General features: G+C 34.9%; 1 protein-coding gene across 1 annotated transcript in view; it reads left to right on the top strand.

Annotated features, from left to right (window-relative positions):
- The first annotated feature begins 3,141 nt into the window (after window positions 1–3,141).
- The window catches only part of acss3 (acyl-CoA synthetase short-chain family member 3), a 50,815-nt gene continuing 38,966 nt past the window's right edge, over window positions 3,142–14,990 (top strand). The window contains exons 1-7 of the mRNA XM_015375726.1: window positions 3,142–3,618; window positions 6,626–6,770; window positions 7,072–7,260; window positions 9,193–9,327; window positions 10,729–10,869; window positions 12,661–12,741; window positions 13,053–13,148. Coding sequence (XP_015231212.1) covers window positions 3,281–3,618; window positions 6,626–6,770; window positions 7,072–7,260; window positions 9,193–9,327; window positions 10,729–10,869; window positions 12,661–12,741; window positions 13,053–13,148 — 1,125 coding nt within the window. The 5' untranslated portion in view covers window positions 3,142–3,280. The remainder of the gene's footprint in view (window positions 3,619–6,625; window positions 6,771–7,071; window positions 7,261–9,192; window positions 9,328–10,728; window positions 10,870–12,660; window positions 12,742–13,052; window positions 13,149–14,990) is intronic.

Genomic DNA, 14,990 nt, shown 5'->3' with positions numbered 1-14,990 from the left:
CTAGAAGATTTACTGCATTTGTTTGATGATAAAACTGAAGGTCAGTTGGAATTTGGAAGAGGGAAACAGGTGAAGAAATAATAATTTGTTTGTATTCACTCCATTTGGACTTTTCTTAATTTTGTCACTTCAAAGTTTAAAAATTTCTACTTCATCCCTCTAAAGTATATCCCTGATGTATGATGCATGTTGCAGCTATAGTAATAGTGACCTAAATGAGCCACACATAGCATTTTGAATGTAAATGTATGTTTAATTTCATCAGAAAACCCTCTTCCACATGTTGTGAAAAGAGCTGTTTCAAACAAGGCTTGAAGCAAACTGCAAACTCCTTCTAAAATAATTTTTGGTTCTTGTGACTTCCACCTTTAACTGCATTGAATCATGTTGAGGGCAGATTTGTGGAGCTTGAGCTGCAGATTTCTGTGGATAGACATATCTTGATAAATTTGTAGTTGCATCAAACACTTTCTACGTTTAGATCAATGAACTTAAAAGAACTCTACATGATGCTGAAAGGTGGTGTTTTTTTAACCTAACCCTGATGGAACATTCTTTACTTCTTTGTCATTAATGTTTTCTGTTCTCCAATAAATAATGCAAGTTTTGGTCAAATAAAAAGTTTAAGGGGTGTTAATGATTTTCAAGTACTGCGCCTAAAGATTCTGGTCTGAGGCATTTGATTAATACTTTTTTAGTGATTGCAAGCCATTATATTAATGTTCCTCCATTAAACTAAGCTGTAAGAACTGCTGCATCTTAAACTGCTCTCCAAATTAAAAAGTTAATCTTTATCTCAAAGCTAATTTGAGTGATTATAAATCCATTTTCAGGGGCAAAAAAAGCTCTGTTAACTTCTGCTGCAAAAGTGCAAGAACATTACATCCCCTGCAGGTTGCAGTGATAGTTTTATCAAAAGAATTAGAAGCATGTTTGAAGGAATAAGGATCTAGAACAACTTTATTCAACATTTAGTTTAAATTTGAAATTATTTGTTTTTTAGACAAAAAATATAATCAAGAATTTACTAAATAGATTTGGAAGTGAGATTAAATAAAAGAGGGACATATTTGTTTTGAGGTTAGATGTTATTCATCTAAATAAAGTGCTTTTATGTAGAACTTTATTTTCCCATCAGATTTTATTAATGCAAGAAGTTTAATGAACCCAGTGGTTGCAAGGCAACTGCTTCCCTGGAGAACGCCATGATTCCTGCAGCATCTGATGGAAACATTGTTCCACATGTATAAATAGAAACAGATGATGTGAAACATCAGATGGTTGAGTTACTCAAGCCCAGTGGGATTCTGGGCAGAGGTCATGTCCAGCGAGGGCGAGCTGGATTATGGGTATTTACCAGCAGCTTGGAAGCTGTTTGGAAGAAACGTGCACAAAGCACAACAACTCAGAGCAAAATTGTAGACACTGGGACGAGAAGTGATTGGATATAGAATTTTTTTCAATTGTTTTTACGACTACAAATAATAAAGATGATATACATTGGTATTTAACCTTCTTTATCCTTAAATCCTTGAATGAATTGCAGAGCTATTGTTTTGAGAATTACTTTATATGACTTAAGTATAAATACAGTTGTTTTGTGAAGCCCTTAAACAGATTTGAACAAAGTGAACCGTTTTTCTCTAAAAAAGATAAAAGAACCAGAATAAAACAGGTCACTGAGCTACAAAAACACAACCAAGGATACTGAAGGAATTTCTGCCAGTTCTGGTTGTTGTCTTAGTTTGGCAAAAATCTTCCAATCTTTTTATGTCTGGATTAAGAATTAGGATTCTAGACTGAAGCCATTTCTTCGGCAGAAAACAGCCAAGCTGGTCTCAGGGATTCTGAGAACTTGTAAGAGAATAAATGTGTGTTATGGCTGTTATTTCAGGGCATTGTTTCAAATGGCAAATGTTTGGTTCAATAACACGATAACACTATGCTATATAGAACCATAATGCCCACTCTGAAACATAAAATCATGGTTTAGACTTGATTTTCTGTGGCTGGAATTGAAGTTTTCACCAAAAGTATTTACCTGTAAAAAACAGCTTAAAATATGTTTTAGTATTACAGTTATTTCATGCATACATTAACATCAAACAAAAGAATGTGTTCAGGAAAAAAAAATAGATATGCTTTAAAATGGACCAGCTTCAATCCTCAAAATGTGGGAGTCCAATGTTGTAGAGGCTAAACTAATAAATAAAAACAAATTTCAAACAGGTATACAACAAATGGCATTTTTTTCAATGCAATAAACCAAAACCATAAAAACACGAGTAAATCATGCAATGTTGGAATAAAGTATCACAGAGAATTATAAACATATATATTAAAGGCAGTTCACAGTATTTGGTCGAAAGGTTTGGTTGAAAGGCTAATCAAAAACTGAATAACATTAATATCCGATTTGATATTTAGAAATGATGCACACAGACAGCTTTTATGTGCACTTTTTGGAATTTTAAATGCTCAAATGCATATAAAGATGCCATTAATATGAAAGAATAAATTTATGAAAAACAAATATTTTTTTTTCTACATAAAACTTAGAAAATAAATCCTTTATTGTGAACCATACCAAAGGGTAAATATAATATCTATTCTTTACTGCATGATCAGTTGATCTTGGAATAATTCAAATTACTCACAGAGGATAGAGTAGACAGAGATTTTACTCAAATAGGATTAGTGATACTTTACTTAGACATATTTATATGTCATTTCATCTTTTTAAAAGTGCAGCCTTGAAAAATAGTGAAAAATGAAATAAAATAAAAAATATAAAAACAGTAATACAAACATGTGACTGTAAATTTACAGTGCTAACTTTTTTTTTTTTACTTCTAAAAGTAGATTTTTTTTCAAAATGTTACTCAAGTAAATGTAACTTAGTAAATGTAACTAGTCTCTATCCACCACTGAGTTTAAGATGATGCATAAAACAAAATGCCATGTTTTATTTAAGAGAAACTGATTTAGAAAGACTGAAAATAAGCTAAAAATCTGGAATTATGTTGAACACATGTTATGGGAAAGCAGTTCACATTGCAGCTGTGGGTTATGTAACATCTTCTGCCCACTATTGTGTTTTAAAGCTCCTCCTGCAAAAACTACATCCAGTTCATAGTTCAAATTCCTGCAGGGCATTGAAGGAGGATTTCTAAAGTCTTCTTTCCCTCTAGGTCAACTCGATCAGTGTTGATTATTACAACTTTTACCTGCAAACGGGACATTGAGTTAATGTAACAGTTTGAGATTAACTACAGAAACAATGCATTCCCAAATAAAGAACTTAATGCGCTTGACGCCCTGCGCTCCTGTCCACAGCAAGAGGATATTGGAAAGGAAACTTTGGTATTGCTGTGCAGCAAAACAACCACAGCTAGAAGGAGGCTTTAGCGCTACAGGATCGCATGCAGCTGCAAAAGAAAATGTTTTTTCCGGATTACAAAGCTGCAGAAACTATGCGTCCGTGTGCGCTTACAGCCAAGCCTTCGCCTCGGCGAGGGACCACCCTGAAACTTTCTGGGGTGAGATGGGACACAACATAAAATGGTTTGAGCCCTGGAGCAAAACTCTGCATGTTGAAGACCCGGTGTTTCCAAACTGGTAGGTTTTCAGCGAGTGTATAAACAACACAACATAGAAAAATTTCATGTTTCAAATTGGCAGGAAAGGAGGGGAAAAGCTGAAAACTACAGGCTATCTGAAAGTAAACAATGAATGCCGTTTTATGGAGCGCCAAAAATGCCACAATACTATAAATACTTGAAAAAAAAAAAGCCCTTCAGAAAATATAATCAAATAAAAAAAGATAAAAGATACAGCCTTGATTCAATACAACTAATCACATAAATAGGATACCTGAAAAGCAGAAGTAGAGCAAGGCTACCCTGTTGTAAAGGTTTAATCAACACTTTAATATGGAATCCCTGAAATGCCAGAAGAAAACATGCGCAATTAAAAATTTCTAGTTTTCTAAGCTTATTAAAAACATCCGCTTAAACATTTTGGTTTTTATTGCAAGAGGTTTATCATGCTGCCATTGTACACTTCTAAATCAATTAGAATTAAACATTTGAATAATAAGTATGTTTTAGCAGCCATGTGTGAATGTGTTGAATTTGTAACCTACAGTGGGATCTGCCTTATCATTTTTGAGATGCCTGGCATTTTTTTATTTGGGTGGAAACACAAACAAGTCTGTTATGTTGTAAGTTTATTTTTTTAAAACTGTTTTAATGTGCAAAAAAAACACCAAATGGGGCATTTACATTTTGTATAGCTGTAACAGTGACACACTTACTAAAACTTAGATTTTCCTTAATTTCACGTATTATAATACAATGATGACAATGTTTATGGATGAAAAAACATTAGATCAAAATTGGCAAACAAATCAGATTGAAATCAGTGTTTGAGAATTAAGCACCATTCCAAACATTTAATTCTGTTCAATATTGTTTAACCTGTTATTAGATTGAAATTAAGAATATACAAACAGGTAGCCTGATAAACCAGACTAAATGTGAGATTAAATGTATAATCTAGTCTGGCCCCGATGAATGAGACATCGGAAGATTGTTGATGAGAGCAACCCTTAATTTTTAAAAACAGCTTTCTGTGCCTATTGGCCAACGCTCTGACCAATGAGTGCAACTGACTGTGACGTAAAAAGAGCGAAAGAAAGTTGGTGGGGGAGTGTAAACAAACAGCCTGTTGATAAAACGGCGAATACGTTCTTCTTAAAAATGAATGAGTGTAGAGCCTCTTCTGCTCACGTTTCAACGAAAACCCCAAGTCTAATCCTTCCAAAACTGATTCCGAAGCTGAGTCAAACGAGAACTGTTTAATAGTTGTTGCCATCTTTGTCGTCCCGCCCTTAAAAACTTTGCTTCCAAAAATTCCAAACACATCTCTGCATTGTGATTGGCCCGCCAGTTCTAGGGCCTGGGGCATTGATCGAGGCTAGACCAACTCACAGGCAAAAATGATTTTGGCCGCTGGCGGTTGGGACTAGTTTACTAGGCTAACAACCAGGTACAAAATAAATGTTCCAAGATCATGAGTTTAGTTTTCAATAACGTCTGTTGTATTTTTGATCATCCAACAGCTGGGGTTTATTTTTATTCAAATAAGTCCCTTTCTAATTTCATTTACGTCATTTTCGCTTTCCTTTTGGCTTAAGTAAGTTGTGCCAGGTTTCAATTTTGGTTGATTTTGGCTACCCCTAGTGGAAGAAAAGCTGTAATGTTTTGCCTGAAGGAAGACAGTGGCAGTGTGAAAGATGAATGGCAATGAGGTAATAATTAATCTAACTGTGAAGAAACAATGTCATGTGACAATGATGAAATTAAGAAACTTCTACCTTTGGCTTTGTACTGTATCACTTTACCTCCGCTGTCACCTCAACCAACTCGTCAGCAACTGACGTGCTGACAAGTTTAGAATCTTGAAAGAGGTAAACATAATGTTGTGTTTAATAACTTCACAGTAAACACACGTGTTGGTCATGCATTACCTGAATCTCAATCCTGCATAATTGGTGTGAATAAACAGTCTCAGGGAAATTTAGTCGCATCGACTACCGTCTTTATAACAAATGGGGAAAGTTACATATGTCGTTTTTTTGTGTGTTGTTGGATTTTTTTTTCGCTGGCCAAAATAGCTGTTTAAACCGAGGAACAATCATCTTTTATTAGTAGTGGGAATGGCTCACTGACCCGTGTTGTATTGTGTCAAACAACTCAACAAGCGACCCCTTGCTCTGACTGGCATACAGTGGAATTAGCAGACCTGGGTCGACCCGCTAATTTACGTGACACCATTGTTTGCAATGTACGAATGTCAACACACCGCTAGTAACATTCGATAAACACGGTGCAGCACTGGTGAGACAGAATCAGAGGGACAAAAAAACCAAACATATAAGTACAGTTACTATACCCTGGCTCCCTATCATATTGCTCTCCATTGTTCACTTTCCTGATTTCTGTCCCACTTGTGACATTGTCAATGCTAACCCCGTTTGCCAGTGTGGGGACAAACCTGGCTTTGTTTTGCCAATGGCAGGGTTGCCAAATACTGGTCAACCTTTGTTTGAAAAACTCAGTTAATTTCCCTTTCCTCACTAATTTAGATGGGAAAGAGTCTTAACTTATAGAGAACACAATGTCAGCCTTCAGACAGAAGAACAAAAATTTGAGCTGTCAATTACAGGATCTGGTTTGGAAGGATAAACAAATACCCTGACAGTTATATAAACATCAATTGTTCTGCCTTCTTGTTGTTTAACTGTTTTAAAATCTGCAGAATCATCTGCCTGATGAAAGCCATTGATTAGCTGTAATCAGCAAAGCACAGACCTTTACCAGATGAGTTCATTGTGCTTTACCCATCTTTATCACAGTCACAATCATGCTGACTATATGTTCACACGTCTTTATAAATATAAAAGAGAAATAAAATATATTACAGGAGGCTGCAGAGGTCAGATCTGTTTTACATTAGAGATAGGCATGCCAACCATTGAAGTCCTTTTCAGAACCAGAAGATTATTTGTCTGGATGTGCATTAATGTTTGCATGTCTGTGATGAGAGTTTGTCTTTCTTGCAGGTTTGTTGGGGGGAAGTTAAACATGTGCTTTAATACTGTGGATCATCATGTGGAAAGTGGCCGTGGAGAACAGCCAGCCATCATTTATGACAGCCCGGTGGCTGGAACTAAAAAGATCATTACCTTCCGGGAACTTCAGGACCAGGTGAGTGGTAGCAAATAAAACAGGGAACTGGACAGCCTAATTAGCTGCACTGATAAAGCCTGATTTATAAGTTTTAAATTAAACCCTGTTCGGTTTTGTGGCGTTGAAAGAACACAATAAGCTTGTTTTGAGTCTTAAGATAAATGTAACTTTTAAAAGCACATTTATATTGGAAATTTCTGGTTTATATAGTTATATAAAATCCTTTCACATAAACATTCATAAAAGGTACAGGTTGGGTTTCCTATAACGACAGTTTATATTCAGTGTTCTGCATCAATTCCTCTTTATGCTAATCCAGGTGTCGAGGTTAGCTGGAGTCCTTGTGAAGAATGGGGTGCAGAAAGGGGATATTGTTGTCATCTATATGCCTATGGTGCCCCAGGCCATGTTCACCATGCTGGCCTGTGCACGGATTGGTGCCCCGCACAGCCTCATCTTTGGTGGCTTTGCCTCCAAGGAGCTGTCAGTCCGGATTGATCATGCCAAAGTAAGGATTTTCCTCTGTTTACCTTTTATTTGATCCTGAACATCAAGAATAAATAATATTTTATTTAATAGACCTTACTTTATTTTTGGGATTTCTTCTTTTTTTAAAGTTGCTTGTATCCAACTTAAAATTAAATCTTCCTTTTGTGTTTTCAGTCTGATTGTCTGTTCTGTAAATAATTAAAAGATACATGTAGGCCTACCTGACCGACCTTTGTTATATTAAGCTCAATATGATTAATCATTAACCAAGGAACGACACATTTTGTTTACTTTGCACACGTTTATGCATAATACTGACACTACCATGAGCCACTCTTTGACCTCCACTGATGTTTGCTCCGTCATCATTGACCATGTTGTAATAAAAAGGAACTTTTTTGTATCCAGTAACAAACTTTGAGTATAATTCCACCTGTAAACATGATCACCTTAGTGCTTTGTTAATGGATCATGTCTTGAAATAAAACTGGCTTTTAAGGACAGTCCATACAATTTAATTGGGTTAAATTATGAGCTTTAGGTAAGGCCATATTAATGATCTGGTTTGTGCATTACTTTACTTTAAATGCTTGTTTCAGATATTAAAAGGTTGACATCCAATAACCCTCTTTAATGGTTCTGATTGTGTCAATCATCTAAGTGTTACCCTAAGCATAAATGAAAGTACATCCGAATCCTTCAGGAATCAGGGTCTATAATACCTCAAACCTATTATAAGCTGGAAGATACTGGAACACTGACTTCTCCTTTCACAATTAAGCAGTTTTACATTGGTTTTGACTGAGAGCGTTCTAAAAATAAAAGAGGAGATTCAATTTTCAGCGGCCCTTTTAGTCATTCTGATTGCCCAGCTTTCAATTACGGTAGTGGCAGTGTCATGCTGTGGTTGTGGGATAAGGTTTATTAAACTAAATGGACTGATGATTGACAAAAGTTTACATTAAATCAACAGTTGGAACCTTCACACAATTAAATGTTGCATTTGAGTCAATATATCAGGTCATATTAAGGTGGGCTTCTGAAAACCTGTAGCATTTTTTTTTTTTTACTTTTTTCAATATTTAGCTAACTAGTTCCAATGTAGTTCATCAATATAGTCAAGAAAATAGGTGGCCAGATTTCCAGCCAGGAATATACAGATGTTTGGTAATGGCCATGGAATCTGTGCACTTTCTTTAACTTGCAATAGGCCTATGCATTGAAGCCTATATGCAGTTTTTTTTTTTTTTTTTTTTTTTTTTTTTTTAACACTGTCTCAATTAGAGAAAATTCACAATAAATTCAAACTTGTACTCCAAGTTCATGTTAAAAAAAAAAAAATAAATAAAAAGACTGGCTGGAATAAATGGTTAAAAGCCCCCCCAGAATAACATTTATAGCCATAAGGAGATCTAACATCTCACCCCAGCATTTCTTAGTTAATGAGTTCAGTTATACAGATATAAGGAAAATGTGTTTGAGTTTTTTCCACTAGACTTCGGAGAAATGCTAATTGTTTTTGCCTAGATCTCTAGGTTAAAAAAGTAAAAACTGCTATATATTATTTAGTGCTTTGTTGCAACTTTAATGTAGAAAAGTAAAACACTATTTTAATTTTGCATTATATTACTTCAAATAACTTAATTTCAGTTGAAAAGTGAAGAGTTAAAAATTAGAAGACACTGAACAGTAAATAAGGAGCCAAAATTCTTTTAAAACAAGTTGTTTTTCTTTATTTCCTACCACTATTATTATTGTGGTTCAGGTTTATAGGCACTGGTTCTCTTACTTTGAAAGGCTACAGGAAATGCTGTTGATGATGTAGGAGGCACCAGGTGTGCTGGAGGCTTGCACCTGATTACAGAACTGCCAGAAAGCCCCTTGTGAACTGCTCTCCGTTTCCTCTAATTTGTTTTCCCCCAACATTTTCACATGATTGGTGTTTCTGCAGCCCAAGCTGTTGGTGACGGCCTCGTTTGGCATCGAGCCAGGCAGAAGAGTTGAGTACATCCCGCTGGTGAAGAAAGCCCTGGAGATGAGCTCTCACAGACCCTCCAAAGTCCTCATCTATAACAGGCCCAACATGGTGAGGACATTTAATGAATTTTAAATCATCTGGTATTAGAGTTGAAATTAAGAGAATGCAGGTTTGTAAAATTCCCAAAACAAATAGACTTCTATACTCGGTATAACTGCTTTCAGAAATGTAGTTTGCAACTTGGCAGAGATCCTGTTTGGGAGCTGAGTCTTTATTTTATCTTTACAGCAGAAAAAAATACATTATGCTGTTTAATGTTGATCAAGCTTAAAGATTAATGAATATACTAACGATAAACAACATTTTCCAAGTCAGTTTTATCTTTCATTATGACAGCTATAGAAAATAACACAAATTACAAAAACATTGTAAACAAATTTTTAAATTATATTCTCTTATGGCCCAGAAGAAAATCTTGTTTGTGAAATCCTTAATAGTTATAGGTGGGCATTTATCGTATTATCCTTATGTGATAAGTTTCAAGTAATAATACATTTGATTTATCATCTAAATGATGAATTAGGATCAAAGACGATTAAAAAAATTCCAAAAATTGTTGGAATATTTTTCTTTTTTTATGCTATTGGGGTTATTAACAAATGTGATGAATATGATTAAATTACATTAATACCAGATGTTTATTGATATAAATCATGCTTCTTTATGTAACTGGTGCCATGAAAAAAGGTGATTATTTTTTATTTTTTATATTTTTTAGTTCTTCAAGGATATTGTTTGGGATTTTGCTGGGATGTTTTTCGTAAACAGTTGGAGCCATACAGTTAGCTAAGACGGACTGCTGAGAAGTAATGACATTTTTTTAAGTGTCGCTTATGTTATGTTATCACGATAATATAACCCAATATCAGGCTACAATTTAAATTTATTATTGCCCAGCAATATGCAATATAAGTTTCGCTTGTTAATGTAAAACTACATATTTTGATAAATGCAACACAGATCATTAAGAGATAAAAAAAAAAGGGTATTACTTTCCCAAGTTAACGTTTTAGCTAAATTGTGAAAAATGCTTTGTGATTTTAATTATTTCTGTTATATTTTTTATTTTGATTCAACTTAATTTATTATAAATCACTTAGCATTGACGGATCATCATTGTAGTTATTCTTGACGCATCTAAATATCCTGTTTCACCACAAATGTGCAGGTTTTCCGAAATAGAACCTGGCAGGAATTTTCCTAAAGGTTTTTCAGTAGAATATAGTTTTGTATGTATTGATTGTATTGAAATGAATCACACCACGGGTTCCAAAAACTCAAGGAAAATCTGTTTACTGATGTTATTTTTTGATAAAATCCACACTTTCTGTGCTTTTACAGATTAAACTATTGTTTATTCATCTGACCTAACAGTAAAATCTACAGCCTGAAGATGAGACCAAATTAATGGAGTCATAATTGGAGCAAATCCATTTTATTTTGTTTCAGGAGAAAGTTTCTCTTGATCCAGAGCTGAACCTGGATTGGGACCAAGAAATGGCCACCGCTCGTCCACATGACTGTGTTCCCCTGCCATCCAACCATCCTTTGTACATTCTCTATACGTCTGGGACCACAGGCACACCAAAGGTACCATTATCAGAGGTTCATTGTCGGTTTCAGATGGGATTACGTTTTTGTTCTCAAATTAATTTTGGGGGGAATGGGGTATCTTCAGCTTGATTTAAAAATGTTTTAAACACTGTCGGAGAACCCGAAACCAAGTGTGGTCTTGACCGACAGTTGAGCACAATTCTAAAGTGTTGGATATAAAAAAAAGCAGAATTTGATTCAGTAATATGATGCCTGTCATCTGCCATACATGGAAGACAACATAAAATCAATGGATATGCCTGGAGAAAGAGTTTAAAGACATTTAGTCATTTTTGCTCCCTAGAGTTTAGTCGTTTGGTAAACACATTTTTCTTTGTATTTTTAAAACCTCTGCATAAATATGTTATTTTCTGCTCTTGGAAAAGAAATAGGCCAAGCAATGAATCCTCCAGCATAAAATGTTCAAAAGGTGCAGCTGTTCTAAAGTTTACTGACTGCAGAGCTTCAGATGGAATGAAAATCACCTTTTTCTCTTCTCCCAACTGTAGAAAATCAAATCTCAAATCCAACCTTAACATTATTTATATGATGTTAAGCTTCTACATATTGTTGACCACAGCAAATGTATAAAGGTATACGTAATGGCTTACTGTTCAAACATTAGATTTTTTTTTTTTTTTTTTTTTACATGGAAGGTAAAAAGTTAGTATGGAACCCCGTTTCCGCCACTGTAAAAAAACAAAAAAAAATTATCTTATTATAATGAAATAGTAACTCAATATAATGAGATACTATCTCATTATATTGAGTTACTATCTCACTATAGAGATATTATCTCATTATGAGATATTATATAAATAAAAGAACATAAATAAAAGAAATGAGATAATTGAGTTACCATCTCATTATATTGAGTTAGTATCCCATTATATTGAGATACTACAGTATCTCATTATTTTGAGATAGTATCTCAATACAATGAGATAGTAACTCAATATAATGAGATAATTTTTTTTTATTTATTTATTTTTTTACAGTCCATAAGTTAGACTGGTACCTATAAAAGCCTGTTTCCGCCACTCATTATAATGAGATACTATCTCATTATATTGAGATTGTATCTCATTATATTGAGATTGTATCTCATTATATTGAGATAGCATCCCATTATAATGCCTCTTTATTTTAAAAACATTTTATCTGCAAAACTCAGTTGGAACACTTTCATCTGTTAATATTCCTTAACTTTTTAATTAATAATTCTTTGCATTTTTATTAATGGCATTAATGAATATTTTCTTTCAGTCACTGATTAGCAGTGGATGTCGTATAACGCTTTGTTGAAACGGAGAACTTGTAAGATTTGCTGTTTGATTTTATCCTAAATGGTTATTTATAGAGCCTGATCATGACTCATCAGATCTCCACGGTTGTGAAACCATCTACAGCCGCTATAAACTCCGTCACTGTGACATAAATAAAAGAAAAATGTCTGCAGGAGAAGTTATAAATGAAAAAATCATTGACAACCTGCAAATTGCATCATTTATCTTTAACTAATGGCTAATAAAGGAGTCTCCTGGGCTTTTCAGAAATGAGCTTTTTTTTTGGTTTCTGTCTGTTTGCTGCAGGATGTTTAGGTAGTTCTATTGCCTAAAACTGAGCCTGACACTGCTGGTTTCTAAAAACATTCTTTCAAAAATGATAAACATTGCTTTCAACAGTGCATGTCTGAACTTCCATGTTTTAACTGATAGTGGAACCCTTCTTCTTAGCTTTGAGAAATACCTGTCACTGCTTTAATGTCTTCCTTATCTCATTCCCCAGGGCATCGTAAGAGACACCGCAGGCTATGCTGTTATGCTGAAATGGACCATGTCAAATATTTATGGTCTCAGCCCTGGAGATGTAAGTTGATAAAGCTTTCTCTTCTTATTGCTTCTCTTCTGGGGGGGGAAGGTGTAAGCAATCAGAGAGGGAGATGAATGCATTTTCACTTCATATGATCTGATTACAGTGAGATACACAATAGGTTTTTAAATTAGTATTTTCAGCTGCATTTATCATTTAGATAGCTTCTATTTGATTTACATTTTCCGTGGCCTCAACAGTTAAGGACATTATTGCTTTTTGTCTCCATTTTGGTGCAGTTTACTAGTGATAATACAGCTGTTGTTCTTTGATGCATAATATTACATGCATATATTTATTTAATACAGGTTTGGTGGGCTGCATCTGATCTGGGCTGGGTGGTCGGCCATTCCTACATCTGCTATGCTCCTTTACTCCATGGTAACAGCACCATTCTTTATGAGGTATGTCCCCTTAGAACAATAAAAACAGGCTAAAGAAATGGTGCAGACCACATGAAATAAACCTGGCTGCACAGAATACAACATCTATTAAATGTAGACCATAGAAATTCAGAGCATAGTTGTGACAATTAAGCAAAATAGGATTTATGCATAATTTATACATCTTTTATGTGAATAAGAATGTATTTAACCCATCCTATCTTGCCTGACCCATCCAGCTCTAATAGCAGCTATAAGACTCATCTTTGCATTTTAAACTGGGCAAAAATGTTCTTTCCAGTGACTTGTGATCCAGTCTGATTAAGCTTAAGCTGTACGGTGAAAAGTAGAAGCATTTTGGTCTGAAAATGTAGACATACCACAAAGCCTTTCTGCTTTATTTGCAATAAAAAGCTTAAGTCCCTTTCGTCCTAAAGAAGTATGTGTTACTTTCATTTTGCCAGTCACAAAAATACCCCCTAAAATGTCTTTTTTTTTTTTTTTTTGGGTTGCTGCATAAAAAATGTAAAAGTTTAAGACCCTTTAGGCATTTTGTCTGACTTTATGATCAAGAGAATAAAAACATTAAATTTTTGAAGATTATTCTGTTTTTTTATTAGATTTTTATCTGTGATATTTCTCTGACCTGAGGGGAACAGCCTCATTTGGGAGCTAATTGACTGGCCTTCTTTCAATAAAACCACAAATTTTCCACGTGTGTTTTTTTGTTAAATTTAACCACCTGAAGGCTTTGGATGATTCTTTTTCACTCATACTCGGTTGTCTACACAGCATAGCTATAACTATTCACAATTTTCAACATCTTACATTTCTTTTTCTTTACACTCACTACTTTTTGTTCAATATATTATATTAAGAAGATTAAAATAAGAATTGCAATGCAACAACTGAAGTTATGAAAGCCCTTATCTATCAAGGTAACTGACAAGTGCAGCCTACAGTAAATTAACACTTTTCCTGTAGTTCTGTGATGCATGTCTCTATACCTTGACAGATTTGTTTGTATTTTTTACCTTTTCTTTATTAACTGGTTATTTGAATTTAGGAAGGTTAACCATGACTCCCTTTTACCCTCTAACAGGAGTTTGTTTTAGGATTATCATGCATTTGTCTCCATTCCCAATCCCATCACCATTTCCACAGCTTCATAATGCCCCCGCCTTGATTCTTTTGATTTGGTGTGTTCGTTACTCCAGAGATGGTATTTAACATGTAGGCCTCATTTGGACACAGCAAATGATGATTCGAGCAGAAGCGGCTCCCCCCTGACATCACATCCCTACGACAGAGTCTACTTAAGCAGCTGACTCCATTCAAGTTTGTCTTGCCTGTGGCTTTTGGGCCTCAAAAGGGGAGAGACGAGCCGGTTTTCAGATTATGCTACATCGTAGCCACCAAAACCCATCCTGAGAAGAGTCTCTGTTTGCTGGATGAGCCAGGCTGCACCCTGCCTATGATTCACAAGGAGATAAACATACGCTGTGTTCGAATTCTGGGGCTGCGTCTTCCAAGGACACAGTCTACCTGGACTGAATCCTGTGAAGTCCTTGAAAATAAGAATATTGGAAGAGTTTAGATTATGAATTCAAACAGGTCTAGCCATCGGTGGCTTTCACCATCTTAAGCTCTGTCGCTTAGCAACCGTGTCAGTTGATGCAAAAAGCAGGAAAAGAATGAATACCGAACTGTTTCTCTTTCATTTCTTTATTTATTGTAAAGTGTACAAAGGCTTCACTCATGTGAATACAGAGTGGAATAAAGGTGACAACCACCGGGAGGAGGAACAAATAAAAGCAAATGTAAAAATATTAGTCAATTAAATAACATGCTGCTGTCATTTTG

This window comes from Cyprinodon variegatus, unplaced genomic scaffold, assembly GCF_000732505.1.
Source record: "Cyprinodon variegatus isolate N-32 unplaced genomic scaffold, C_variegatus-1.0 Scaffold7, whole genome shotgun sequence".
NCBI lineage: Eukaryota > Metazoa > Chordata > Actinopteri > Cyprinodontiformes > Cyprinodontidae > Cyprinodon > Cyprinodon variegatus.
The sequence above is the reverse complement of the archived record's forward strand: the minus strand, read 5'-3'. Positions and strand labels throughout refer to the sequence as shown.